General features: G+C 63.0%; 1 protein-coding gene across 1 annotated transcript; it reads left to right on the forward strand.

Moving 5' to 3' along the window:
- The first annotated feature begins 284 nt into the window (after positions 1 to 284).
- TNFAIP2 (TNF alpha induced protein 2) lies at positions 285 to 13,120 on the forward strand. Its single transcript, XM_079769525.1, has 12 exons — positions 285 to 319; positions 2,593 to 2,947; positions 3,228 to 3,858; positions 6,115 to 6,229; positions 6,380 to 6,502; positions 6,658 to 6,758; positions 7,293 to 7,391; positions 7,977 to 8,085; positions 8,895 to 9,017; positions 9,246 to 9,401; positions 9,612 to 9,733; positions 11,449 to 13,120. Exons 2-12 carry the CDS (start codon positions 2,608 to 2,610, stop codon positions 11,588 to 11,590), a joined length of 2,061 nt encoding a protein of 686 aa, XP_079625651.1. The 5' UTR covers positions 285 to 319; positions 2,593 to 2,607; the 3' UTR covers positions 11,591 to 13,120.
- The last annotated feature ends 14,092 nt before the right edge of the window (positions 13,121 to 27,212 follow it).

The raw sequence follows: 27,212 nt of genomic DNA on the forward strand, positions 1-27,212 counted from the left end.
CCCGACCCCCGCCGGCCGTGGGTAAGGGTCCCCGCGCCCCAAATACCGGGGCGAGGTTGCGGCGGCCGCGCCCCCCGGCCCGGGCCCCCCGGCCCGCGGGTGGGAGGCAGTGACCCGCCCCCACTTCCCTGCTGGACAGGCCCGGCCGGCGGGGGGCGCGCTCCCGTGTTCGGGGGCCGGGCAGCCCCGTCGCCCCCGCCCCCGCCCCCGCCTCCGCCGCGGTTGTGGGGCGGGAGGGGCGGGCGGGGCGGGCGGGGCGGAGTCGGAGCCTTTTTCTGGCCGCGCGGGGCTCGGCGAGGACAGAGGCGGCGGCGGCTCAGTAAGTGACTCCCCTCTCCGCGCCGGCGTCCGTCCCCACCGCTCCGGTCCTCCGAGGGGGCACCCCGCAGCCCGCTCCCGGGGAAACTGAGGCCCCTGCCCCGGGCGCTGCGCTCCCAGCGCGGGGTGCCCCTGGGGAAGGCAGGGAGGGGGCTGCGGGGAAGGGCGCGGGGCTCCCCTGTTTGGCCGGAGGGGAGGGGGGCTGTGTGACCGGCCGTCACTCCACCTGCGGCGCCTGCGTCCTCACCTGGGGGATGACACCCCGGAGCAGCGGCAGGGGAGGCGTGTGACCCCAGCCCGGACCCCAGGGAAGGGGGAGGGAGAGGGGTGTATGCCTGAGGAGAAGGGGGGAGGGGGGATGCCACACAATATGACCGAGCCCCCCTTTCATCGTCACTGCCCAGCAAGGGCTGCGCTTAACGGAATGACCTCTCCGCCGCCCCTGCGGCCTGACAGACCCCCACACCCGTCCTGGGCCCCGCGTGGGGCGGGCGCTGGGCTGTGTGGGTCTGCAGTTTTGGGGGGCCTGGATGGCCACGGGCGGCAGGGCCCCGGGAAGGAGTCTGTGCCCAGGGGAAGAGGCGGGCAGCACGTGGGGACCCGGCAGAGCAGGGTCTGGAGGTCAGACGGAGCCCAGCTTGTGTGGGGACCTGGGAGGTGGGGCTGGGGGCCCTGCTGGTCAGGATGGCCTCTCCCTCGCCCCAGGAAGAGGGCAGAGGTGGGGCAGGTCCCCGGGGTGGCCCTGAGCACCCCAGCCAGCCGGCCAGACCAGCTGCTAGGGGTGAGTGGCATGAAATGGATGGATTGGGAGGGGATGCTGGGGCAGTGGGTGGGAAGGCAGAAATGGGGACCTTGGTCTGGGGGCTCCCTAGAGCACCCCTCCTGGGTTCTGCCATGGGACTGCCAGGCCAAGTGGCAGGGGAAGCGCTGGAGGACCCTGCCCAGCGCACCTGGAGAGGCCCGTGGGAGAGGGAACAAGCCAGGCGTCCTGGCCCCGAGTGGCTCTGGCCAAGCTCAGGGTTGGGGTGAGCAGCGGGGGACAGGTGTGTGGGTGATGGGGAGGCAGGGGGGCTCCAGAAGGTCAAGCTGAGCCTCCCGCAGCGCCTCCCCATCACCCACACTTCGGTTGCTCCTGGCTGGGGGGCCAGCCCATCCGCGTGGCGGGGCTGCGGCAGGGGCGGTCTCAGTCATCGCGTTGCGTGCGTCATGACTGGGTATATTTACTCTTGGGTGGGAGAGAAGGCACTATGGTTATGGGTCACCCCAGTTCCCAGGAAGGCCTGGCCCCGTCTGCTCCCTCTTCCCAGCTCTGCCCCGCTCACTCCCTGGGGTCAGCCATGCTCCCCTCCATGACCCTGGCCTCGCTCTGACAGTGGCCAAGCGCTGCTGGGCACAGGGGCCCTGCCTCTCTGGGTGCAGCTTGCAAGGTGGTGGGGGACCCGGAGGCAGGGGGTGAGCTCCGAGTTCACGCTGCTGACTGGGGCGTTTAAGCCTCCCTGAGTCCTCTCCGTGAGATGAGGACCCCCCCTCCTTCCCCCCGCAGTGGGAGTGAGGAAGAGATGGGTGGGCACCCACCCGGGAAGGCACAGGAAGTGAAAGCTGCTGTGATGACGTCACCCGTGTGGGAGCAGGGAGAAGCAGAGGCCAGGAGTCGGGGTCCCCAGTTGGAGTTGCTGTGCAGCCGCAGGCAGCCCCGATCTCACCACGTGGGAAAGGCTCTCCGAGGCCCTAGCCCTGGCGTGGGGGGCGTGCTGTGGCTTCTGCAGACTGAGCCCCACAGCCGGGCTAGGGGGCGGCTCTGCTTGCTCACAGTGTCCCTCTGGGACCCCACAGCCAGACAAGACCGGAGAAGAGCTGGGCAAGATGGAGGGTGTGCCCGGGTGGGCCTCTGCCTCAGCCAGCCTTCGCTGCCACGGGCCCCTCCGGACCTCGGTCCGCGCTCCGCGCAATGGGACCGGAGCCACGCTGTCCCTCCCCAGGCCCCGTGGGATCCAGGGCGCATGCTCTGCAGCCCCTGCCCGGAGGGTGGGCTGTCAAGGAAGTTTTGCCAGCGAAGGGAGGTTTTGCCTGGCGGTGCTGGGGTGGGGGGCTGCGGGGGGGGGGGGGAGCGGGGGGTGCTGAAGGGAGGGAGGGAGCTGAGTTGGTGCCCAGGTGGGCCAGGAGAAGGCCAGAGCCCGGGTGGCCACACCGGGGACGGCTGACGAGCACACTTAGGCTGCCACACGCCCGGTGCTGTGGCCGCTGACCCTGTCCTGCCCTCCCCTCGCCGCCCAGGCCTGAGCCGGAGCGATGCTGAAGACGATGACCTTCCAAGGCCTGCCAGGCCCGCAGCGGGGGCCAGGGGCCCTTGACTTCCCGGGGAGCCCCCTGAAGTTTCGCACTGCGTCCGAGGCGGAGTCCGAGGCCTCCATGTCCGAGGCCTCCTCGGAGGACCTGGTGCCACTCCCGGAGGCCCAGGTGGCCCAGGAGAGGGGTGAGGAGGAGGCTTCGAAGAAGAAGAAGAAGCCCAAAGGCCTGGCCAACATGTTCGGCATCTTCTCCAAAGGGAAGAAGAAGAGCCAGTCCGGCTCCGCGGAGCCCGCGGGCAAGCCTGAAGCCAAGCCCGGGCCGGGGGGCCGGCTGCCCACAGGTAGGCGGGGGCCCCCCGGTGTTAGGGTCCCGGGTCAGAGCTGGCAGGGCCTGGCTCACTCGTCCAGGAGGGAGGGCAGAATGATGGGCGTGGCTCCCCCCTGCACCCCTGCCTAATTTGGGGGGCTGGGAGGAGGCGAAGCAGGCTGCAGTCCTGTCTGGGACGCCGCATCACTTCGCCTTTGGGGCTCTCCCGTGGGCGCCACGGGGGTGAGCTGGCCCCGCCCCCCCCCCCCCCCCCCGGCCCGGGGCCGGTGCTCTAACGCGTGTCCCCGTCGCAGTGGAGGAGCTCAAGGCGGACCTGGAGCGCGGGCGGCTGGAGGCGGCGGGGCCGCTGATGCAGCTGGAGCGGGACCTGCAGGCGGCGGCGGCGGCGGGCGGCGCGAGCGCGGAGGAGCTGGTGCGGCGCCAGAGCAAAGTGGAGGCGCTGTACGTGCTGCTGCGCGACCAGGTGCTGGGGCCGCTGCGCCGGCCGCTGGAGGCCGAACCCGAGCGGCTGCGCCAGGCGCTGGCCGTGCTGGCCGAGCAGGAGCGCGAGGACCGCCGCGTGGCGGCCGCGGGGCCCGGGGCCTCGGCGCTGGCGGCCACGCGCCCGCGGCACTGGCTGCAGCTGTGGCAGCGCGCGGTGGCGCAGGCGGCCGAGGAGCGGCTGGGCCGGCCGGCCGCCGCCGCCGAGGGCCTCTCGGAGGCCGAGCGCACGTTCCTGGGCATGGGCCGCACCATGAAGGAGGACCTGGAGGCCGTGGTGCAGCGGCTGAAGCCGCTCTTCCCCGCCGAGTTCGGCGTCGTGGCCACCTACGCCGAGAGCTACCACGCGCAGTTCGCGGCCCAGATCGCGGCCATGGCGCAGTTCGAGCTGTGCCAGCGCGACACCTACCTGCTGCTGCTCTGGGTGCAGAACCTCTACCCCAAGTGAGTGCGGCCTGCGCGGCGGGCGGGCGTCCGGGGGGCGGGGGGGGGGCGCAGGTCCGCGGGGAGGTGTCTCCGTGGGGGGGGAAGGTCCGCGGGGAGGTGTCCCCGTGGGGGGGGGAAGGTCCGCGGGGAGGCGTCCCCGTGGTAGGGGGAAAGGTACTGGGGGAGGCGTCCCTGTGGGCGGGGCCCTGGTCCGCGGGGCGGGGTCCCCGTGGGCGGGGTCGCGATGAAGCCTAGGCCTGCTGGGCTCTGCTTTGCCCCAGGAACCCTTCATTCCAGGGCCTCAGTTGGGGAAACAGGGGCAGTTGGGGCAACTGAGGTGCAGAGAAAGGCAGGGACTTCACTTATTTTAAAAAATACATTTTTATTGATTTCAGAGAGGAAGGGAGAGAGAGAAACATCAATGATGAGAGAGTCTGATTAGCTGCCTTCTGCACACCCCACACTGGGGATGGAGCCCACATCCCGGGCCTGTGCCCTGACCAGGAAAAGAACTGTGACCTCCTGGTTCATAGGTCAACGCTCAACCACTGAGCCACGCCGGCCAAGAACTTCATTCATTCATGAACTGGGCAAGGGGTGGGGCAGACGCCGAGGGGGCCAGGGACTGTGGGAGCCCAAGGCAGGGCCCTAGCCGGGCCTGGTCAGTCCGGGAAGTGGGCCTGAGGAGGTGCCCATGGGCTCTGCCTGGAGCAGGAGCCAAGGTCCCTGAGCAGGGAGCGCTCCCAGTCCCACCGGGGGAGGGGCGGGGCCGGGAAGAAGGCAGAGGGAGAGTGGTGCTCTCTGCAAAGGGAGTCACCTGCCTGGGCCTGAGCTGAGCCGGGAGGCATTCGGGGAGCTGGGCTGAGCTTGTCCATGTTTAGATTTATGGACAGCTTATGGGGGCCCCCAGGAGGCACGGAGAGCAGGGGTGGGCTGGGCCACGTGGCCCATTGGACGACCCCTGTGAGCCCACAGCTGAGCTGAGCTCTGGCCAAGGGGCCTGGAGCTTCTCGGGAGGCTGGCGGTGAGGCGGAGGGTACCTGGTAGCCGTGGGTCCAGCCTCGGCGTTCCGATTTACCCAGACTCCGGGGGTCTCAGCACCAGCTGGGTGGGGAGAGAGCGAGTGTGGACGTGCCCAGCATGAAGGCAGGGGTGCCATGAGGGCTGCCCCAGCCCCAAGTGGAAAGCCCGCGGGAGCCTGGAGGAGCAGGGTCTGAGCAGCATTGAGGCCTCGGGGAACCACCTGGGTGGCCGGTGGGCCCAGTTGGTGCTGGTGCGTCAGCGGGTCCGGAGGAAGGGCCCAGTGGGGTGGTGGGCGAGGAGGCAGCAGGGCACAGGGAGGTGGCCCAGGGCAGGGACCGGGCCTGACTCACCAGGAAACGCCGGGCACACACACCTCTGCCAGGCAGGCAGCCTTCCTGTCCCGGTGACGGGGCCTTTGGCCTGGGCCCCCGGGGGCCGCCACAGCAGGAAACGGCGCTGGCTGGGCCGGGAGCCCTGAGGGGGGCTCGGGAGGCTTGTGGGGGCCTGTGTGGCAGGAGTGCAGGGAGCAAAGGGACATGGTGTCCAGGCTGCGAAGGGGCAGAGAGGGCCGCTCCTGAGCCTCCGCAGACGCAGCCCCTGAGGAAGTGCCAGGGCTGGGCCGTCCCTGGGGGCCCGGACCCCGCAGAGGCGCCAGGAGGGTGAGGCGAGCCGCCTCCAGAGCCCTGTGAGCAGCCCTTCCTGCTTGGCCGGCCCAGCCTCTGTGGGCAGCAGGGGCGGCCGGGAGGGAGGGGGCACAGGGCTGGGGTGCAGGGAGGTTAGGGGAGGGGCAGGGTGGGAAGCATCGGAGGGGGAGGGGTTGGCTGCCAGAGGGAGCGGGGTTTCCTGTGTGTGTGAGAGGGGAGATGGGGTTTGATTTGCAAGAGGAGGTGAGCAGGTTCTGCCTGCTGGGTGGACACGGGCGGAAGCGGGAGCCTGGGAGGAGGCTCCGGCAGTGAGCCAGGGAGAGATGGGGTGGCTGGGCTGGGGGCTGGAGGCTGATGGGGGCAGGGCTGGGTGGGGGGATGTTTTGGAGCCTGAGTGGATGGGAGGGTAAAAGGCACGATGACACCAAGGTTTTTTACCTGAACAGAGAGAGGATCCATCATCGGAGATGGAGAGGCAGGGGCGGGGGTCAGAGGGGTCACACAGTGGAGCTCAGGGCAGCCGAGACGCAGGTAGGGAGGTGGGCTCTCACCTCAGGATGGAGCCGGGCGGGGCTGTCTTCCTCACGCCAGCCCCCTCTGCCCACAGCGACATCATCAACAGCTCCAAGCTGGCAGGTGAGCTGCAGGGGGTCAACCTGGGGAGCCTCCTGCCCCCCAAGCAGATCCGGCTGCTGGAGGCCACGTTCCTGTACAACGAGGTGGTGAGTCCAATGACGGCGCCAGGGAGGGGCAGGAAGGAAGCGGAGGGAGGCTCTGGGACAGACAGGACATCGGGGAACCTGACAGGGCTCCCCCGTGGGCAGGGCTGATGGGTTCCTGGCTACCTTGACCTGACTCGCCCCTGCACCCAGGCCAGCGTGAAGGAGCTGATGACCCGAGCCCTGGACCTGGAGTCACAGCGCTGGGCCCAGGATGTGGCCCCCCAGAGGCTGAACGGCCACTGTCACAGCGAGCTGGCCATCGACATCATTCAGGTAGCACAGTCCGCCCTGTGTACGGCAGCCCGCCCTGCCCATCCCTGTGTGCACACACGTGCCACCTCTGAGCCCGCCCCCATTCCCAGCATGTCCCCCCCCCCCCCCAGCCCTGGTCCAGTTGGGCCCCTGCTCAGCTTACCCCGTCCCTGCAGATCATCTCCCAGGGCCAGGTCAAGGCCGAGAGCATCACGCTGGACCTGGGCAAGCAGATCAAGCACATGCTGCTGGCGGAGCTGGCTGCGTTTCTGAGGAGGTGGGTGTGTGTGAGGCGTGCACATAGGGCCCTGCAGCCTCCTCCCCGGGCCCGGCTGGGCGTCCAGGCTAGATTAGTGCCCCTCCGGCCCTAGGGTCTCTGTCCTTATGGGCAGGAGCCCTCTCCCCCTGCACTGGGCCCTGAGGCCCCCACTCTGTTGGGCACAGCTCCCAGCAGAGCACCCTCCAGCTGCAAGGGGGATGCCTCACGAGGGACGGAGACCCTGGGCTCCCCTTCAGTGACAGCTCTAGTCTCCACCCCCCAAACTCTTGGCTGCCTCCCTCCCCACTTCTGAGGACCCCTCCATTTACCCATGGCCCCCTCCAGTCTCCCAGAGCTTGGCGGCCCCCTGCTCAGGAGCTGGGCAGGACCTGGCTCCATGGGCCCCGAGGGCGAAGTCAGCCGCGGGGTGCCTGGGGCCAGCCGCCGCCCTAAGCTGAGGGGCCGCCCTGGGAAAGTGCGCTGTGACCCAGGGCGCTGCTCCTGTCCCAGTGTTTGTGCTGGTCCTGCAAATGCCCCTTCCTGTCTCACCAGCTACCAGCGGGCCTTTGATGACTTTCTGGAGAGGTGCAAACAGCTGAGAAATTACAGGGCCAATGTCATGGCCAACATCAACAATTGCCTGTCCTTCCGGTGAGAGGGTGAGGGCGGTGCGGCTGCGAGGCCAGGATGGGGGGTGGGAGCAGAGCACCAGCCTGCCCGCTGGAGAGAAGGGGCTGCTGGGAGGTAGAGGAGAGTGCGGAGGGTGGGGGATGAGGTAGATGTGGGGAGGGGCGGGGGCGGGGAGAGGCCACAAGCAGCTTAAGCACAGCCGTGGAGTAAATGAGGAAGGGCTGTGGGAAATGAGAGGCCTGCCCAGCGGAAACCGCTCTGTGGGGCCACGCCTCGGGCAAAGGGTTCGCTGGTGATTTTGTCCTCGGAACAACGGGCAGTGATTCTGCCCATTAAGCATCTGAGCACACGGGTGTGCAGAGGCTGAGCCACATGCCCTAAGTTAGGAAGAGGATGTGGCGTGGGGGTGTGCGGGGATTGAGCAGGCTGGGCCTGCCTGGGGGTTATAACGGGGTGACTTGGACTTGCTCCCAAGGGAATGGGGAGCCATTGAGGGTTCTAGAGCGAGGAGGTGTTTAGGAAGATTGGCCTCGGGCTAATTGGCTCTCTGGTCTGGGCCGTGGGCCAGCAGGGCCGGTGTGACCTCCCTGCCCCGTGTCCTTCCAGGATATCCATGGAGAAGTGGCAGGCGCCGCAGGACCCCCTGAGCCCCCTGAATGAACTCAAGAGCCACGGCTTTGACACCCTGCTCCAGGGCCTGTTCTGGGACCTGAAGGTAGGCTACGCCCCGCCCTGGGCCCGCTGAGGCTCATGCGCAGGACGTGGGGGTGAGAGGAATGGCAGGAGCCAGGCTGCTGTGTGGAGGGTACGGTGTGGGGCTGGGTGTGGAGAGGCTGGTGTGCCCAGGCGAGGTCGAGGCCTCCACGGGGTCTTGGCCTCAGAGGGGCCTCCCAGGGCTGGGAGGACACAGAAAAGCTTCAGCGTGCCCCCCCCCTAGTCCCCAAGTTTGCACACACTCCCTCCCCCCCGCCTCCTACCCCCGCCTGTCCCCATGCCGAACTCCAGCTGTGATGCTCAGAGCCTCTGGCGTCTGCGGTCTGCCAAGAAGCCCACAGAAAGCCCTTAGTACTGTAGCAGAGGGCTCGGGTCCCGGAGAAAAGCAGGAGGGGTGCCAAGCCTGCCCGCCCTGTACCCAGCGACCAGAGTGGGAGGCCGTGGGTGGCCAGCTGGCGGTGAGTGAGGGCCACACCGTGACCCGGGATGACTTGGCACCAGTCAGGCGCGAGGCCTTGTTTATGCAGGAATTTATTTATTTAGGGTCGGGGTGGAGGGGGGGTGGGGGTGGAAAAGGCCTCAGCAGGCAGACTGCGCTGCAGGAGCCACAGCTGGGTGTCCTTGGGGAAGGGTACACAGACCCCCCCTCCACTTCCTGTCTGTGACCTGAGTCCTGCCCTGGTCCCTGGCAGCTCTTGGGTCCCCTGGCCCCGGGGCCACCCTGAGTGTCAGTGTGCGTGATTGCGTGTGGGCGGCTGGCAGCCTGCCCCTGCAGGGCGGGCCAGACATCCTGCCTTTCTCCCGGCGCAGCCGCTGTTCAAGAGGCTCACGCAGACCCGCTGGGCGGCCTCCGCGCAGACCCTGGAGGAAGTCGCCTCCACCGTGGAGGCCAGGCTGCCCGAGTTCTCGGAACTGCACGAGTGTTTCCGGGAGGTGAGGCGCGGGGCTGGGGGCTGGTCCTGGCAGCCGTGCAGCCTGGGCACGCAGCTAACAGGCCTGTGCACACACCCACCCGCTGCACACGCACACACATGTATGCACTCCTTTGCCCTGGCATCTGTCCTCCCTGAACTCCCGGCCCCGGGGCTTCCAGCTCCCATGGGGAGGGTGTGAGCTCCGCGGGGAGCCGGCTCCCAGCCCTGCTCTGCCCTGGCCGCGCAGGAGCTCATGGAGCTGGTCCACCTGCACCTGGTGAAGGAGTACATCGTGCGGCTCAGCAAGCGGCGCCTGGTCCTCAAGACCGCGGAGCAGCAGCAGCAACTGGCCGGGCAGGTCCTGGACAACGCCAACCTCATCCAGCACTTCTGCACTCAGAACGTAAGCCCCGACCGCCCCCCCACCCCCCCACCCCCCCACTCCCCTCCCACTCCCCCCCACCCCCCCACTCCCCCCCCACACACACCCATGGGCTGCCCTTGCCTCTGGGCCTCTCCGAGCTCAATGTTCTGGCCTGACCCTCTCTGGGCCCGGTGGGGGGGGGCACTTCTGGAGCGGGGCAGCTCCCTCCAACCAGGCCTGTGCTCGCAGGGCTCCCCGGCCACCTGGCTGCAACACGCCCTCCCGACGCTCGCCGAGATCATTCGCCTGCAAGACCCCAGTGCCATCAAGATCGAGGTGGCCACTTACGCCACCTGGTACCCTGACTTCAGGTGAGACAGGGCAGCCCAGGGCCTGGGCCGTCAGTGTGGCCCTGCCGTCCCCTGCGGTCAGAGCCTGGCCTGGCTGCAGTCAGCCCCTTTGGGGTGGGCGCTCCAGTACTGGCCACGCAGCGCGGTCCTGGCTGCTGACCTTGCTGAGGGCCGGGACTGGGCCAGCTCCCGGGCGAGGTCTTACAGCGGCTCATTCCTTTGATCCTCAGCCCTACCAGGCTGATGCTTTTCTTTTTTTCTTTGTTAAACCTATATTGGTATTGACTTCAGAGAGGAAGGGAGAGGGAGAGAGTGACAGAAACATCATTGATGGGAGGGAATCACTGAGCGGCTGCCTCCTGCACGCCCCCTACTAGGGATCAAGCCCAAGCCCACAATCTGGGCACATGCCCTTGACCGGTATCAAACCCGGGACCCTTCAGTCCGCAGGCGGACGCTCTATCCACTGAGCCAAATGGGCTAGAGCCAGACTGATGCTTTGCTCCCTGATTTACCCATGAGCCTGGAGAGCGAAAGGCACGTGTCCGAGGTGACACAGGGAGTCAGTGGTGGAGCTCAGATGGCTCCACAGTCCACACTCTCAGCCTTTTATGATCCTGCCCCTTGGAGGGGAAACTGAGGCCAGAGAGACCAGGGACTTGCTAGAGGCCGTAGCAGGTCAGTGCTGAAGCTGGGGTCCACCACTCAGCCGAGGGATCCTCGGGGGCTTGGACCTGGGCCCTGGGCCCTGCGCCCCTGTTCCAGAGCGGAGGTTGCCTGAGGATCTTGTGAGCCAAGGAAATGGGGTTTTGGGCTGAGTCCTCCGACATGGAAGAGAAAGTTTGAATGGGCCCTGAGTTGGATTGACAGCTCAGCCTAGTGTAGCCCCTGGCTGAGCCACTGCACTCATCCACCTAGCCCCCCGCTTACCTACACATGCACCCATTTATTCACCCACCCATACAAGCAGCATCTCCCCATCTACTCATCTAACCACCCATGTAGCTATCCCGCTATCTACTCACCCACCATCCACATCTAGCCATCTAGCCATCCATTCATCTACATATCCACCACCTATCCATTCGTGCATCCATCCATCATCCACCCAACTCTGCATCTCTCCATTCACTTACCCACCCATCCACCCCTCAGCCATCCACCCACTCACTCATTCATCCTTCCATCCTTCCACCCATCCACCCATCCACCCATCCATCCATCCATCCACCCACCACCCCACCCACAATTACCAGTGGTCTTAGGTGCCAGGCTCTGTTCTAGGTACCAGGATGCAATGAAGTGCAAGACGGAGCAGGCCTCAGCTCTCCCTCATGTGGCTTACAGTCCACTGAGGGCTCACAGTAATGAAATAATCAGGCAAAGGAACACACGTGCAAGTTGTAAAGATGACGTAACCGGCAGGAGGTGCTGACTTTAGGGTGGGGAAGCCTCTTGGGGGAGGTGACATTTTAGCTGAGGCTTAAAGGTGAGAGGAACTGGTCGCCTCCAGAGCGTGTGGAAGAGACTCCAGGAGGGACAGCCGGTTAAAGGCCTGAGGTGGCAGGAGCAGGCGTGCCCTCGGGGGCCAGGCGGCCATGCTGCCGGAGCTCAGTGGGAGGAGAGCGGCGGGAGCTGCTCAGGGCGCTGTGGCTCAGGCCGGGAGGCTGGAGAGCGGGAAGGGTGTGAGCAGGGGCGTTGGTGACCTGCTGGACTGACGGGACTTCTCTTGCCAGCAAAGGCCACCTGAGCGCCATCCTGGCCATCAAGGGGAACCTGTCCAGCAGTGAGGTCAAGAGCATCCGGAGCATCCTGGACATCCACACGGGGGCCCAAGAGTCGTCCAAGTCCTTATTTTCACTTATAAAACTTGGTTAGCTTTTCCCGTGGACTGACCTGCTTATGAGCCCCGGCGAGCTTCAGACACACCCCACTTCGAGCCAGTCACCCCACTTGGCTTCCAGCCCTCCCAGGCCTCCTGCCTTCTGCTGCTGCTGCTGCTGCCCAGCCCTGGCCGTGGTGCAGGCCCGGGGGCAGCTGGACCGGACGGGTCCCAGTTCGTTACCAGCCTGGTGGGGCGGAGCACCGCCCTGAGGAGCCAGAGGCCGCACCTGAGAAGTGGCCGTTGATCGTCATGCACTAAAGGAGGCAGAGTGGCCAGGGGTCAGCGACCCTGGGTCACCTCCTATCCGGGGGGCCCTCCCCGTCCGCCTCAGAGCTGAGTGCCTAGGGCCGGAGGCCGAGCCTTACCTACCTGCCCCCTTCACCCAGGGCTGCGACCAGCTGCGCTCAGCAAGTCTGGACTGGAAGGCAGCTGAGAGGAAAGAAGGGAAAGATGAGCTCTTACCTGGGCCTGGGAAGGGGCGGGGCAGTCACCTGCAGGCTGGGGCAGAGCCCGCATCAGAGCCCCTCCAGGTTGCCCCCCGACCCCTGCAGCTCAGACCCCGACCCCTCTCTGCTTGCATTGCCCGAAGGCACCCCCTGCCCAGAAGGGGGCCTCCTGGGTCTTCTAGGGTTCAGCCTGCCCCCCAGGCAGGCCCAGGCCCAGGGGTGCCTTCCTGGGTCCTCCACCTGGAAGTCCGGCTGAGGTCTGGGCTGGGCGAGCTTGGCCTCTGACCCCTCTGCACCTATATGAGTTTCTTACTGCTGCTATAACGAATTTCCACAAACTTGGTAGCTTAAAACAAGACTAACTTTCCAGTTCTGGAGGTCAGAGTTCTTCTGATGCGGGTCTGGTGGGCTGAAGGCACGGGGCCCGGCGCTGGGCCCCGCTGGCGGCTCCAGGGGAGGGTTCCCGGCCTCTTGTGGTTTTTAGAGGCCGCCTTCCCGGACGGCGTGGCTGGGGCCCCATCCGTGTCAGAGCCTTGCACATGCAGCGCTTCGCTCCTGCCTTCCGCTTCCACTCACCAGGAGCCAGCGCTTACCTTTGGCCCCTGCGGACGGAGAGCCGCACCGCTCTCTCCGGAGGCCGCTCTCCCCGGAGGCCGGCTGCTTGGCAACCTGGTTTCACTCCCGTTCCCGCGGAACCTCACATGGTCACAGGTTCCAGAGCTCAGGGCGTGGGCATCTTTGGGGGACCGCGGTTTTGCCCACCACGGCCTCCATTCATCCCCTGCCCTGGAGAGCACCTGGTCCTACCCCAGGAAGACGGGTTCAGTTGCCCCCTGGCCTCTGCCCACCCCACAGGCCCTCAGCAGACTCCGGTGTGAGTGACTCGGCCTGTGAGGGCACCGCCAGGTCGGGCCAGCGCTCTCCAGGGTCTGTCCCCTCCGCCCAGGTACTTGGCCAGGGACTGGCTGGTGTAAACGGTGCGCAGAGCCTTTGTACGTTTGTGGGAACTCACTTGTTGGGTGTCGTTAATGTTATTTTTGATAGCACCGCTTTTGTATGAGTGACCTCGGGTTTTGTAGCGTGACATAAAGCTGACTTCAGAAGCGGCTGTGGAGTGATTTCTTTGGGGAGCAGGGCTGGGCCGCGGCGGCTTTCGCCGGGTTTGGGGTCTGGGCAGCCTGTCCTGGCTCTGTCAGGCCCGCAGTGTCCTTCCCTGTAACGACCCCCCACAGCACTTTCCTGAGGATGATGGGGGGGGCGGGGGTTAGGACGCTGGACAGTCATTTCATCGCCACGCACAGGCTCAGGGGGAACAGACGCCTGTTCCGGGGACTGGACTGACCTGAAGAGCTACGTCGGCGGACAGAGGCCCCGGCTCGCCGGGAGCGCGTTAGCTGCGCACAGCACAGCCCAGCAGGACACACCCAGGGCTTTGCAGCCAAGAAGTGAGGGCTTACTGGGGAGATGGCGGTGCCACGCCCAGGGTCGCCGGTGCTCATGCTCGGGCACGGGGATGGCCTGCGAGGGCTAGAGCGGGCGTCTGGGCCCACGTCGCCGGGGCATCGCGTGTCCTGGTTTCCCGGGAGGCAGTTCGTGGGTCCTTCTGGAGCTGAAGCACAACGGAGGCTGGAGGAGGCTGGATGTCGTAAACGCTGCCTCTGTCAACGGCCCGAGGCTTGGCTACGAAGACCAGAGCCTCGTGGCCCCGGGGGCGTAACGGTTAAGCAAGAGAGAGGGCGGTGGGTGAGTCAGGGAGGCCCGTGTGAGTCAAAGGAAAAACATCAAAATAGCGGGCAGGTCAAAAGAAGAGCTCTCGCACCCGGGCCCAGGATCTGGGCAAGGGAGGGCGTGCCTGGGCCACCCATTCCACAGAGAGGCCGGCGAGGGCGCCCCTTTGGGGTCAGCAGCCTGGCTCAGGGTCAGAGGGAGCTGGAGGGGGAGGGGGGCCTTTCTGGGGAGTTCCACCTGTGGGGCCAACAGGCTGGGACAGAGCCCACAGAGCAGCGGGGAGGGGGGAGGGGCGGCAGCCCCAGAGGACCCTATGGGCGCCCCGTGGTGCGGGCCCGGTCCCCGTGGCACCTGTGCCTGGTCCTGAGCTGCTGGAGCCCCTGGGGGCTGCAGTCCCTGCCCTCGGTCTCCCCACCGCGCCTCCCAGTGGAGCACCGAGTGGGGGCCGGGAGGGGGAGGCGCAATGACCCTAACGGTACCGCTGGGCACAGGGTGGGGAGAGCCAGGACCAGGGGGACTTTTTGTGGTGAGAAACGGAGCCACATTTTTTTAAAATGTATTTTTATTGATGTCAGAGAGGAAGGGAGAGGGAGAAGGCGGGGGGGGGGGGGGAGAGAAACATCAGTGATGAGAGAGAATCATTGATGGGCTGCTTCCTGCACGCCCCACACTGGGGATCAAGCCTGCAACCCAGGCCTGTGCCCTGACCAGGAATCGAACTGTTGACCTCCTGGTTCCCAGGGCAACGTTCATCCACTGAGCCACGCCGGTCAGGCCGGAGCCACAAATTAACCCTGGCCAGCTCAGTGGCAGCCTTACAAACGCAGAGACCCACAGCGGCCACACAGGATGGCCTGGAACTAAACTTCCTGACTACAAGTGGGTTGCGGCGGGTGGTCATGTCCTCGGCCGGCATCTCCGGACAAAGGTCAGTGTGTCCCTCCCCTGGACTGTGGCCTCTAAGATAACAGCCTTAGGAATGTCCCAGCATCTCTTCCTCCACACACCCTCCCCCAGAGCAGGGGCCACAGACGCCTCGGGCCATCTCCTTCCCTGGATTCCACCTCCACGGTGGGACGTTCGCCGTCCTGTCCCTGCCGACGGAAAACGTGTCCACCCCGTTTTACTTTGTGTCTCATCCCAGAGGTCCCCTCCCCTGTCTTTCTCCCACCTCCCCTATCTCCACCAGGGATCTCAGGAACCCTCCTGCCCCCCCCCCCCCGGATTCTGATGTGACACAGCTGCAAACTGCCGTTCTCCGGAGCATCTGCTCAGTCCGCTGAGATTCTGCTTCCTGGCAATTGTCAATTTGGTTCAAATAAACACACAACAATTCTTTTTTTTTTTTAATATATATTTTATTGATTTTTTTACAGAGAGGAAGAGAGAGGGATAGAGAGTTAGAAACATCGATCAGCTGCCTCTTGCACACCCCCCACTGGGGACGCGCCCGCAACCAAGGCACATGCCCTTGACTGGAATCGAACCCAGGACCTTTGAGTCCGCAGGCCGACGCTCTATCCACTGAGCCAAACCGGCTTCGGCAACACACAACAATTCTTACCTCAACATTTGTTGTTGTTGTTGTTGTGAATACCCACCCAAGGATATTTTTCCATTGATTTTTTTTTAGAGTGGAAGGGAGAGGGAGAGACAGAGAGAGACACCGAGATGAGAGAGACACATCAGCTGGTTGCCTCCTGCACGAGCTCTGACCAAGGCCGGGGAACCTGCAACCGAGGCAGGTGCCCTTGACTGAAATCGAACCCGGGACCCTTCAGTCCTTGGGCTGACGCTCTGTCCGCTGAGCCAAACCAGCCAGGGCTGCCTCAAACTTTTATTTTATTTATTTATTGTTAAATATTTTCATTGATTTCAGAGAGGAACGGAGAGGGAGAGAGAGAGAGAAACATCCATGATGAGAATCATTGATCAGCTGCCTCCTGCACGCCCCACACTGGGGATGAAGCCCACAACCCGGGCATGTGCCCTGACGGGAAATCGAACCCGAGACTTCCTGGTTCATAGGTCGATGCTCAACCACTGAGCCACGCTGGCTGGTGCCGGAAACAAATCAGTTTCACTAAAAGAGAGATGTTGACAGGAAGCCAGGAAGGCTGGTCAACAACCTTAATTGCTCTAACCACTCACCCTTTAGTTGTTTACATTGTTAGCTGAAGCAGCCTCCACCTTTGTTTGTCCCATGTAAGTTTCTGTTATTTCCTGCCTAAGGGCTACATGTAAGTTTCTGTTATTTTGCCTAAAGATGTTTTTCCCCAAAACCTCAATAAAAGGGATGGCAGAGCCAGAGCAGTCGTCAGTTCTCCCACTAGAGGTGGACTACCGCCTGGCCCCCCATTTCGCCAAATTGAATTTCTTCAAGTCTCCATTCATTTGTGTGCGGCCCTTCTCCAGAACTCGAACCCTGAACCGGAACCCTGGACCACGCTGGACGTGGAAAGGGATTCCTACAGGCTGGGCTGCCTCATTTTAAATGGGGGCAAATGTGTAGAGACTCCGAGGGTGAATTTAAACCCGAAAGTGCCAGCCCCCCAGCCTTGCTGCCCTGGTGGGCTGGGGGCCTGGAGCACTGGGGCAGGGACTGGGCGGGACTGCATGTCTCTCCGGGGGCCCACCCACCATGCTGGGGACACGGGGAGGGGAGACGGGTGGCGCCTCGAGGTTCCTGTGGTTCCTGCCACCGGGGTGGGCTGGGGGAAGGGCTGGAGGTCCCACCCAAGTCACCAGAGCGGGCCACCCCCAGGGTCCCCCTCAGTAACTCCTGCAGCTGTGGCCCAGGAACATCGGCCTCAGAGGAGGGGGGAGTCATGGGCGCAGGGAGGGGAGGGCCTGGCGGGGCTCCGGGCCCTGCTCTCCAGCACAAAGCCCTGGCCCTGCCCTCCTGTGAAGGCGGGGGTGGTGGGGGGGGCACACAGTGCTTGTGGGACCAGGAGGGGTGCGGGGAAGGCTGACATTCCTGGAGCTCCCGCCCCAAACAGGGAGTGAGTAGATGAACAGTTGGGGTCCAAGTGCAGGGGTGGTGGGTGGGGGAGGCAGTGGAGTTAAGGGGGCAGCGTGGCCTGGGAGTGCTCACTGGGGAGGGGACCCCCCCACTGGAAGGAACAGTGCAGGGGAGGAAACCACCTGGGCGAAGGCCAGGAGGACTGGGAAGGGCTCCTGTTTTAGGGGGGGCAGGAGAAAGGGGGGGGGAGTGCTCAGGCAGGGGTGGGTGAAGGCAGGGAGCGAGCAGAGCCCACGGAAGGGGGCAGGGCTCCCGGGGCCTTAATTGGGGTGGGGGTTGGGGTTCATTTCAGCTGTAAAGGAAGAAAGCATGGGAGGGTTCAGAAGAGGCAATCGGGGGCTGATAAGACATGTGATCCTTGGAAAGACCCTCCTGGCCTGGCCAGCGAGGCTCAGTGGTTGAGCATTGACCTATGAACCAGGAGGTCAGGGTTCGATCCCGCTCAGGGCACATGCCCGGGTTGCAGGCTCGATCCTCAGTAGGGGGTGGGCAGGAGGCAGCTGATCTCTCATCACTGATATTTCTTTCTCTCTCTCCCTCTCCCTCTCCCTTCCACTTGGAAATCAATAGAAATAGCTATACTAATAAAAGGGTAATATGCTAATGAGACTGGGAGACCTTCCAGATGTCCTTCCGGACAAAGCCATGGTGGTGGGGCCGAGGCAGAGGTGGTTAGGGATGATCAGGCTGGTGGAGCAGGGGGCAATTGGGGGCGAGCACGCTGGTGGAGGGGGGGCATTTAGGGGTGATCAGGCCAGCAGGCAGAGTGGTTAGGGGCCATCAGGCAGGCAGGCAGGCAGGTGAGTGGTCTCAGATTGTGAGAGGGATCGGACCTAAACCGGCAGTCGGACATCCCCCGAGGGGTCCCACATTGGAGAGCGTGCAGGCAGGCTAAGGGACACACACCCCCCTACACGAATTTTGTGCACCGGGCCACTAGTATATTTTAAAAAGATCCTCCTGGCTGCTGCATGGAGAAAGGGGCAGGGGCAGGCAGGCGACCACGTTGGGGGAGGGGGTGCTGCCGGGACAGATGTTGTGGGTGATGTGGAGGGGGAGGAGCTAGCTTCCCTTCCAGGGGGAGGGAGGTCGATTCCCTGAGCCACAGACAAGTCCCCAACCAACCCAGGGTCCGAGCGCGCACCTCCGAAGCTGAGCACCTTTCTCCGGCTTCGTCTCATTCAGGGTCCAGTCCAGAGCCGGAACCACACGGTCACTGGGTGGGGAACCTGCGAGAAGAAACATTTACAGCCGCATTGGCCGCTGCAGGAGGGAGGGGACTCGAGCCCCAGGGCTGAGGCCGAGCTCCAGGAGGGAGCCAACTGCGAGCCCCGCAGCCCGAACCCGCCCCGGGGCTCAGGCCCACGGAGGGGTTGCCGCCCGCAGGCTGGCTGCAAAGTCCTCTGCACGGGCGGGTGCCCCTGCTCGGGTGCAGCAGCTCCAGGGCGAGGTCCCAGGCGCGGCCCCCAAACACCTGGGCGCCCTTCTTCCCGTCCCTCCAGCGCCCTCTGCTGACCAGCGCTCTGCCCTGGGCGAGGGAGAGCCGGCCCAGACCGCCCTTGCCCCCCCCCCAACTCGGCGGAGAGACGCCTTGGAGGAGAGGCCGGGTCAGTGTCCTCGGCTTCCAGGGCCCCTGTGAACGCTCCCACGTTCCCACATGAGGACGGAGTGCCGCTGCTCACACCACCCCCGTCTAGGCAGTCTCACCACACCGAGCCCACGGTCACCGTGTCCCGTGGCTGGACTGTCCATCTCCAAGTCCCCGATGAAAGCCGGAAGCAGTGCCTCTGAAGGAGCGGTCCCGCGGAGGGGAGCCGAGGCCCGTGCCCAGTTCTGGGGCCGCGCTGTGACCCCCGTTGACGCTGGCCCTGGATAACGTGAGCCCCCCTGGGTCTGCCGGGTCAGAGGCCCACGCCAAGGCTGCAGGCTTGATCCCTGGTCAGGGCACATGCAAGATCAACAAATGAATGCGTAAATAGGTGGAACGACAAATCGATGTTTCTCTCTGTGTCTCTCTCAATCCGATCAGTCAGTCAGTTGATAAAAAAGAAGGAAATCCTGACAGATGCTACAACATGGAGGAGACGAGGCCTTTATGCTGAGTGAAGTCAGCCCGTCAGAAACAGACAGCTGCGACACCATCCTCCGTAGACGAAGCGCTTAGCGTTGTCAAAGCCACAGAGACAGACGGCGCATGCTTGGCCGGCGTGGCTCAGCGGGTGAGCGTCGGCGACCTATGAACCGGGAAGTCACGGATCCATTCCCGGTCGGGGCACGTGTCCGAGCCGCGGGCTCCATCCCCAGTGTGGGGCGTGCAGGAGGCAGCCGATCAATGATTCTCTCATCATTGATGTTTCTCTCCCTCCCTCTCCCTTCCTCTCTGAAACCAATAAAAACATATTTAAAAAAGAAAAGGAAGTGCAGTGGTGGTGGCAGGGGTGGGGAGGGGAGGGTGGGCAGTCACTGAATGGCTCCGTTTACCAGCGGAGAGGCGCGGCTGGGGTGGCGCGCGGTGATGTTTGCACAGCAACGCGAATGCGCTCAGCATCCTCTGTACTTCCTGTCCTGTAGGTGCCGCTGAGCTGTCACTGAAAACATCGGCTACGGGGCACATTGTACGTTGTGTGTGCTCTACCGGGCACAGACACGGGCGTCCCGCGGGCACAGCAGGTGTGTCAGCGGGTGGCACACAGCCTCACGGCGGGGGTTGAAGCACCTGCCCAGGTGCAGCCTGAGGTCGCCGGGCGGGCGAGGGCGCGGCTCGCAGCCACTCCGACAAGCTGCGTGCGGAGTGCGGCTTCCGCCGGCGGCCTCGCCGTCCAGTGCTGACCGCCGCCGGGCAGGCCGCCCCCTGGGGCGGGCAGCGGTGCCCACCTGCGGCGATCCTCTCCTCGGAGACACAGGAGAAAAGCAGGACAGGCCCAACACAAAAGCAAAGGGAACGAGGCTTACTACCGCCACCTACTGCCAGGGAGCGAGCAGTGCGGGCTCCTCTCCGGGCGAGGGTGCGGCGATCAGAGAGGCAGGGCCAGGTCATGGCCCTCATGAACGCCCCCCCCCCCCCAGGGAAGCGGCACGCACGCCCCCCTCTGCGGTGTGCACATGCTCCCCCCGCGTCTCCTCTCAGAGAATTCCTGCTTCGGAACAGAGAGCACCCCCCCTCCTCGTTCACGGCTGCACAGTGCTCCATTGTTCAGCCAATGCGGGCACTCAGGGACTTTCCAATATTTCACTGCAGTCAAAGCCAGTAGCCAGCCCGGCCGGCGGGGCTCAGTGGTTGAGGGTCGACCTATGAACCAGGAGGTCATGGTTCGATTTCCCACCAGGGCACAGGCCCGGGTTGCAGGCTCAATCCCAGTGGGGGGCGTGCAGGAGGCAGCCGATCAGTGATTCTCTCTCATCATTGATGTTTCTCTCTCTCGCCCTCTCCCTTCCCCTCTGAAATCAGTTTTAAAAAGTCAGCAGCCAGGCGCCTGCGTCACTGTGCGTGGACGTTGGGGCATCGCTGAGGCACCTCGTGGGAGGGGGGGAGGCGCACAGGTCTGTGATGCTGGCGGAGGGCCTGCCCCTGGCTGTGCGTGAGCCCTGGTGGTCTCCAGCCTGGCCATTAGCCCTTGGGACCTGATGCCGCTAAGAGGCAGGTGAGAGGGGGGTGGGTGAGTGGGGGGTGGGTGAGAGGGGGGTGGGTAAGAGGGGGGTGGGTGAGTGGGGGTGGGTGAGTGGGGAGGGCCAGACAGAATGGTTACAAAGGGCCACGTGCAAACTTGAGGTGGTGATGGATATGGTCACTGCCTTCATCATAGTTTCATGAGCATGTGCACATGTGAACATTCACCAAACTGTACGTGTCAAATGCACGCACCTTCCTGCACGTGCTCCATCTCAAAGCGGCTCCTTTAAACGCACTGACACTGTTTCTAAGACTCCCATCTTTGCTGCCATGGCTTTGCAGGAACTTCAGACAGGAATCTGGACCTCTGCTTGCTGGTCCCACGGAGAGCTGTCACTCCTGGTAGCGAGGGTCCCGGAATGACATTTCCGGATTCCCACACGGTCACGCACCCAGAGAGTTCTCGAACCGGCAGGAGATGGGCTGCCTCCGCTAGACCTCTGATGGGAGGGAAGAGACTAAGAATCTTGACTCGCCTTAAACCAGATCTCCGAGGTAACAATTCTACTCTCAGGAAATGCACGTGCCAGGAATAAAAGGGCAGACACCTGTCTCCTCTCGACAAGGATTCCCATTGTCGGGAAAGCTGGAAAATCCCAAAACAGCCAGCCAAGGAGGAGGCAAACACTCTCACTGGCAGGGCAAGTGGCGGGTCCAGAGGGCGGGTCCTGGTCAGTGTGGGGACGTCCTGACAGGGCGGGAAGGGAGAAGTGTGTGTCTGCCGGACAGTTTAGAGCAGGTTGCTGCAGGAATATGCGTGTGTTTGCCCCAAACGCTAGCACGGCCTGTGCCCCGAGGGTCCGGGAGAACTGGAAGGGCTGAGAGGACTGGAGGGGCCGAGAGGGAGGGGTGCTCCTGGAATACTGAGAAAGGGGGGAGTGACTCTTCGTTCAGGTTTTCAAAAAGAAAACAGTATTTTGTACAAACAGGATGAGGAAAGGCATTTAAGACTCACCCATGTCCGTAGTAGTTGAGTGTTGGAATTGTGAGTAATTTTAAGTGTCTTGTTTTGATACTAGAGGCCTGGTGCACGAAATCTGTACACTCAAGGGATTCCCTCAGCCCAGTCTGCGCCCTCTTGCAGTCCAGGAGCCCTTGGGGGATGTCTGACTGCTGGCTTAGGCCCACTTCCCATGGGGGGGCGGGCCTAAGCCGGCAGTCAGACATCCTTCGTGCTGCTGCAGAGGCGGGAGAGGCTCCCACCACCGCCGCTGCACTCGCCAGCCGTGAGCCCGGCTCAGGACTTCTGGCTGAGTGGGCTCCCCCTGAGGGAGCACACTGACCACCAGGGGGCAGCTCCTGGATTGAGCGTCTGCCCCTGGTGGTCAGTGTGCATCATAGCGACCGGTCGTTCCACCATTCGGTCGATTTGCATATTAGCTTTTTATTATACAGGACCTTATTTCGTTTGGACATTTTCTCCAGTGAAGTGCTTTGGAACTAGAAAACTTTTTTTTTTAAAGTCTATATAACAGAGGAAAGGACGCTAGGATTTTACTTAAAAATGGGACTCCTGACAAGGGCATATTGATTGTGTGAAGAGGCAGGAGGAGGGACCAGCCCCCGAAGGCAGGGCTGGGCCTCCTCCCACCAGGATTGGCCAGTCCTTCCGGAAGGTATTCCACAAGGTATTTCGCAAGAGTTCAGTCAAGGTCCAGGAAGAGGGGCTGGGGAGGGGGAGAGGAAGGGGGAAGGGAGGGAGAGGGAAGGGGAGGGGAGGGAGAGGGAGGGGGAGGACAGGGCGCCTCTTCCCTCCCCCAAAAGCCAGAGCCTAGCCTGGAGCTTTGCAGGCAGAGCCAGGAGAGGAGGGGGCGCTGTGGACCCCAGGAAACCCCATCACCCTCACTGCCTGGTCTTGCCCGGCTATGAGCAGGTGGTCTCGGTTTGGGCAGAGCCACCCAGAGGAGACCGTGCTGGGGCAGCCACGTATCCAAGTGGGCGTTTGCCCAGGAAGCAGTCACAGGGGTCACGGGGTCGGGCTTGGCCAGCAGAGGAGCTCCTGTTTCTCAGGGGTGGCAGAGCCAGAAGCTTCAAGGGTAGGAACTGTCCCCAGGCCCTCCTGTCGCCTTGACCTCCACCTTCTGGGTCCTTGGTCCTCCCAGCCCAGCGAGGGGCTCTGCCTCAGCTCCCTACAGCGTCTGCCCATCCCACCCTGCATTCCCCAGGCACCCAGGCCCCACCACTTGGAGGTGGGATTTGGAAGAACAGGAGAAAGGGGAACTCTTATTCTTCCAAAGCAACCCAAGGATTATTCCAGATCCTTCCGCAGGGTGAGCTGCCCGTGGACTTGAGATTAGCCTTAACCAGAAGCTGTCCTGACCTGTCCAATTTGGCTCAGTGGATAGAGCACCAGCCTGCGGACCGAAGGGTCCCAGGTTTGATTCCAGTCAAGGGCACATGCCCGGGTTTTGGGCTCAATCCCTAGTAAGGGCATGCAGGAGGCAGCCGATCAATGATTCTCTCTCAGCATTGATGTTTCTCTCTCTCTATCCCTCTCCCTTTCTCTCTAAAATCAATAAAAATATATTTTAAAAAATATATATTCTATAATCTATATATATAAAAGTCTAAGTGACCAGCCGACCCGTAGCTATGACGCACACTGACCACCAGGGGGCAGACGGTCCATGCAGGAGCGGAAACCAGAGGCATGGAAACATGGAACAGACTGATGAATCTCACAGGGAAGGGGGGAGGGGGGAGGGGGGAAGGGAGAGGGCAGGAAGAGATTAGCCAAAGATCCTATATGCATACTAGAGGCCTGGTGCATGGTGTGACCTGTGCCTTCTCACAATCCAGGACCCCTCAGGAGATGTCGGAGAGCCGGTTTCGGCCCAATCTCTGCAGGCCAGGCCAAGGGACCCCACTGGTGCACAGCACCAGGTCTCTAATATATATATAAAAGCTGTCCTGCTGACATACATCCTGTGCCCACTGTCCACATCACTCACCCCTGACCCCTGATCACCTGACTGTGGGGATCAGGGTATGGGGTTCAGGCTGCCCAGTCCTCCCTGTGTGCTCGGGTGCGGATGCAGCCCATGGTTCCCCAAAGGCCACAAGCTCCCCACATCCTAGGACAGGTGTGCCAGCCTCGGGGCTGGACCGCTAAGGATGATGGGTGTGGCCACCTCCAGGGGGGGTCTCCCTGATCCCGGAGACTGCGCAGGACGGTGGGGGGACACAGCCTCACAGTGAGTGTCCTGGACACTATGGGGCAACAGAAACCATGGCCACAGAGAAAGCTCTTGGGAGGGGGACCCCTCCCCAAGGGGAGCCTTGGAGAGCAGTCCCTGGGACCCCGGCCACCTAGGCTTTGCCGCAGGCTCTGGGGGGTTTGCAGGTCCTGTCTGCACACCTCGCCCGGGAAGGCTCCACAACCAGCAGCTCCTCCTCCCCTGAGCCGGCTCTGCCCCCTAGTGGGGGACGGGGATGTTCTGTCCTCAGCATGTCCCTTCCCCTCCCCTGCCTCCTGGAGCTGGTGATTTAGGAGCCGGGTCCCTGCAGAGCCTTCGGACCCCCTCAGCACCGGGGACCTCCAGAAGCCACCAGGGAAACGCAGGCAGGAGACGCGGACTTCCTGCTGAAGCCCTCGCTGAGCAACTTGAAATCTGTAACCGTCTCGCACTTTCTTATGTGCGCATACAACTTTAAAAATGTAAGTTTAAATTGTCGCTAAGGGCATACGTAATTTCTGGGATACTGCCAGAATTTTAACACTGACCTTTTATTTATTAATTTTCAAAATATGTTTTTATTGATTTTTTTATTTTTTTTATTGATTTTTTTTATTTTAGAGAGAGAGAGAAACATCAGTGTGAGAGAGAAACATCCATCCGTTGCATGCCTGGACTGGGGCTCGAACTCCCAACCTGGGCATGTGCCATGACCAGGGCAGTTGGGAGCAAAGCGGTAACACTTTGGTGTATGGGATGATGCTCCAATCAGCTGAGCCACTCTGGCCAGGGCTAACGTTGACATTTTTAAATATATGTATTTTTTATTAATTTCAGAGAGGAAAGAAAAGGGAGTGAGAGATAGAAACATCAATGATGAGAGAGAATCATTAATCAGCTGCCTCCTGCACGCCCCCACTGGGGGTTGAGTCCTCAACCCGGGCATGTGCCCTTGGCTGGAATTGAGCCTGGGACCCTTCAGTCTGCAGGTCAACACTCTATCCACTGAGCCAAACTGGGTAGGGCAACATTGACATCCTATATAATAAATAGGTAATATGCAAATTGACCCTAACACCCTCACACAAGATGGCTGCCCTCATGTGGTCACAAGATGGCCACCACAAGATGGCCGGCAGGGGAGGGCAGTTAGGGGTGACCAGGCCGGCAGGGGAGGGCAGTTAGGAGCGACCAAGCCAGTAGGGGAGGGCAGTTGGGGGCGACCAGGCTGGCAGGGGTGGGCAGTTGGGGGTGACCGGGCTGGCAGGAGAGGGCAGTTGGGGGTGACCGGGCTTGCAGGGGAGGGAGGGCAGTTGGGGGGGTCCAGGCCTGCAGCAGAGGGCAGTTAGGGGCGACCAGGCCAGCAGGGGAGGGCAGTTAGGGGTAATCAGGCCAACAGGGGAGGGCAATTGGGAGCAATCAGGCCAGTAGGGGAGCAGTTAGGCATCGATCAGGCTGGCAGGGGAGTGGTTAGGGGGTGATCAGACTGGCAGGCAGAAGCGGTTAGGGGCAATCAGGCAGGCAGGCAGGCAAGCAGTTGGGAGCCAGCAGTCCCGGATTGTGAGAGGGATGTCCGACTGCCGGTTTAGGCCCAATCCCACAGGGGGTCCCAGATTGGAGAGGGTGCAGGCTGGGCTGAGGGACAACTCCCCCCCCCCCCCCCCCGTGCATGAATTTTGTGTACCGGGCCTCTAGTTTTAAAATCAAACGGCCACATCACTCTAGCAAATATATCTAATGGAATCTCAATACCAGAGCAATGTAAACAATGCCTTGAGGTATAACTGATGTTCGGGGAGGGCACCGGTCTTGAGGGCAACCTACATCTGCAGACGGACAGTTCCGCGGCCCCTCGCTCCTTCGTGTCCCACCCAGGCAGGCCTTCCTGTGGCCAGAGATTGACTTCGTTTTTGAACTTCATATCAACAGAATCCTATATGATGTTCTCCTTTGTGCCTGACGTCGTTACCTAACCCTGTGTCTGTATTTGAGGGGAGCCTTTAGAGAGGTGATCAAGTTCAGCTACGGACATGGAGGTGGGCCCGAATCCAGTATGACTGCTGTCTTTCTTTTTTCTTTAAACATATTCTTATTGATGTCAGAGAGGAAGGGAGAGGGGGAGAGCGATGGAAACATCAGTGCTGAGAAAGAATCATTGATCTGCTGCCTCCTGCACACCCCCTACTGGGGATCGAGCCCACAACCTGGGCCTGTGCCCTGACGGCGAATCAAACCTTGACCTCATGGTTCATAGTTAGATGCTCAACCACTGAGCCACGCCGGACAGGCTGATTGCTTGTTCTCCTTCCTTCCTTCCTTCCTTCCTTCCTTCCTTCCTTCCTTCCTTCCTCACCCAAGGATATTTTTCCATTGAGTTTTACAAGAGTGGAAGGGAGGGGGAGAGACACAGAGAGAGACATAGAGAGAGACACACAGAGAGAATTGATGTGAGAGAGACACAGCGATTAGTTGCCTCACGCACGCACCAACCAGGACCAGGGATCGAACCTGCAACCCAGGTTCATGCCCTTGACTGGAATCGAACCCAGGACCCTTTGGTCTGCAGGCACTAAGGACTCTATCCACTGAGCTTCACCGGCCAGGGTGATGGCTGTATTTCTAAGAAGAGATTGGGACAAAGACATGCAGAGGGAGATGTGAAGACACGGGGAGGAGGGCAGAGCCAGCCCTGACCTCACAGCCTGGCGGCTTGCTTTTCCCAGAACCCGGGCCAGGACGGAGGCTGAGGGCAGGAACTCGGGGGGCGGTGCTTTGTGGTGTCACCTGGGGGTGCCATGCCCTCACCTTGGCGTGTTATGTTCCTTAGCAGAGTCGCCATACCCGGGGGAGGGAACCACGCAGGAGGAGCAGCCGGGGTCTCAGGCTGCCCGCCGCAGGGCTGTGCGAGACCGCAGAGCACGAAGCAAAGCTGGCCACGCGAGCAGCACGCCACAGGGGAGGGAGGGGGGCATTTACACCCCACCCCACAGCCCTGCGCCACGCCGACCCGCACCATGGCGGGAAGACCCTGCCCGTGCCCGCCTGCGTGTGGCCAAGTGAACGGCAAGCCGCTCGGGAACCCGGCGCCCATTCCTGGTTATGCTGAGCGGGCCCGGAGCCCACCGCCAGTGTCCGCCGCGAAGGGTGACACCCCAACCACCTGCGACTGATGAGTTAGCTGCCCCGTTTCATAGGCCCTCCCCTGGGGTCTCAGGGCCCTCCCCTGGGGGCTCAGGGCCCTCCCCTGGGGGTCTCAGGGCCCTCCCCCGGGGGCTCAGGGCCCTCCCCTGGGGGGTGGGGTCTCAGGGCCCTCCTCTGGGGGGTGGGCTCTCAGGGCCCTCCCCCGGGGGCTCAGGGCCCTCCCCTGGGGGGTGGGGTCTCAGGGCCCTCCCCTGGGGGGTGGGGTCTCAGGGCCCTCCTCTGGGGGGTGGGGTCTCAGGGCCCTCCCCTGGGGGGTGGGGGCTCAGGGCCCTCCCCTGGGGGCTCAGGGCCCTCCCCTGGGGGGTGGGGTCTCAGGGCCCTCCCCTGGGGGGTGGGGTCTCAGGGCCCTCCCCTGGGGGCTCAGGGCCCTCC

The sequence above is a fragment of the Cnephaeus nilssonii genome (genome assembly GCF_951640355.1).
Source record: "Cnephaeus nilssonii genome assembly, chromosome: 4".
NCBI classification, from domain to species: domain Eukaryota; kingdom Metazoa; phylum Chordata; class Mammalia; order Chiroptera; family Vespertilionidae; genus Cnephaeus; species Cnephaeus nilssonii.

Bases quoted from the DNA above. Each gene is read 5' to 3' on its own strand.
- TNFAIP2 (XM_079769525.1), top strand. From the start codon at position 2,608: ATGCTGAAGACGATGACCTTCCAAGGCCTGCCAGGCCCGCAGCGGGGG. The intron at 3,859-6,114 runs GTGAGTGCGGCC...CTCTGCCCACAG, and splicing joins GTGCAGAACCTCTACCCCAA to CGACATCATCAACAGCTCCA. The intron at 7,392-7,976 runs GTGAGAGGGTGA...GTGTCCTTCCAG, and splicing joins AACAATTGCCTGTCCTTCCG to GATATCCATGGAGAAGTGGC.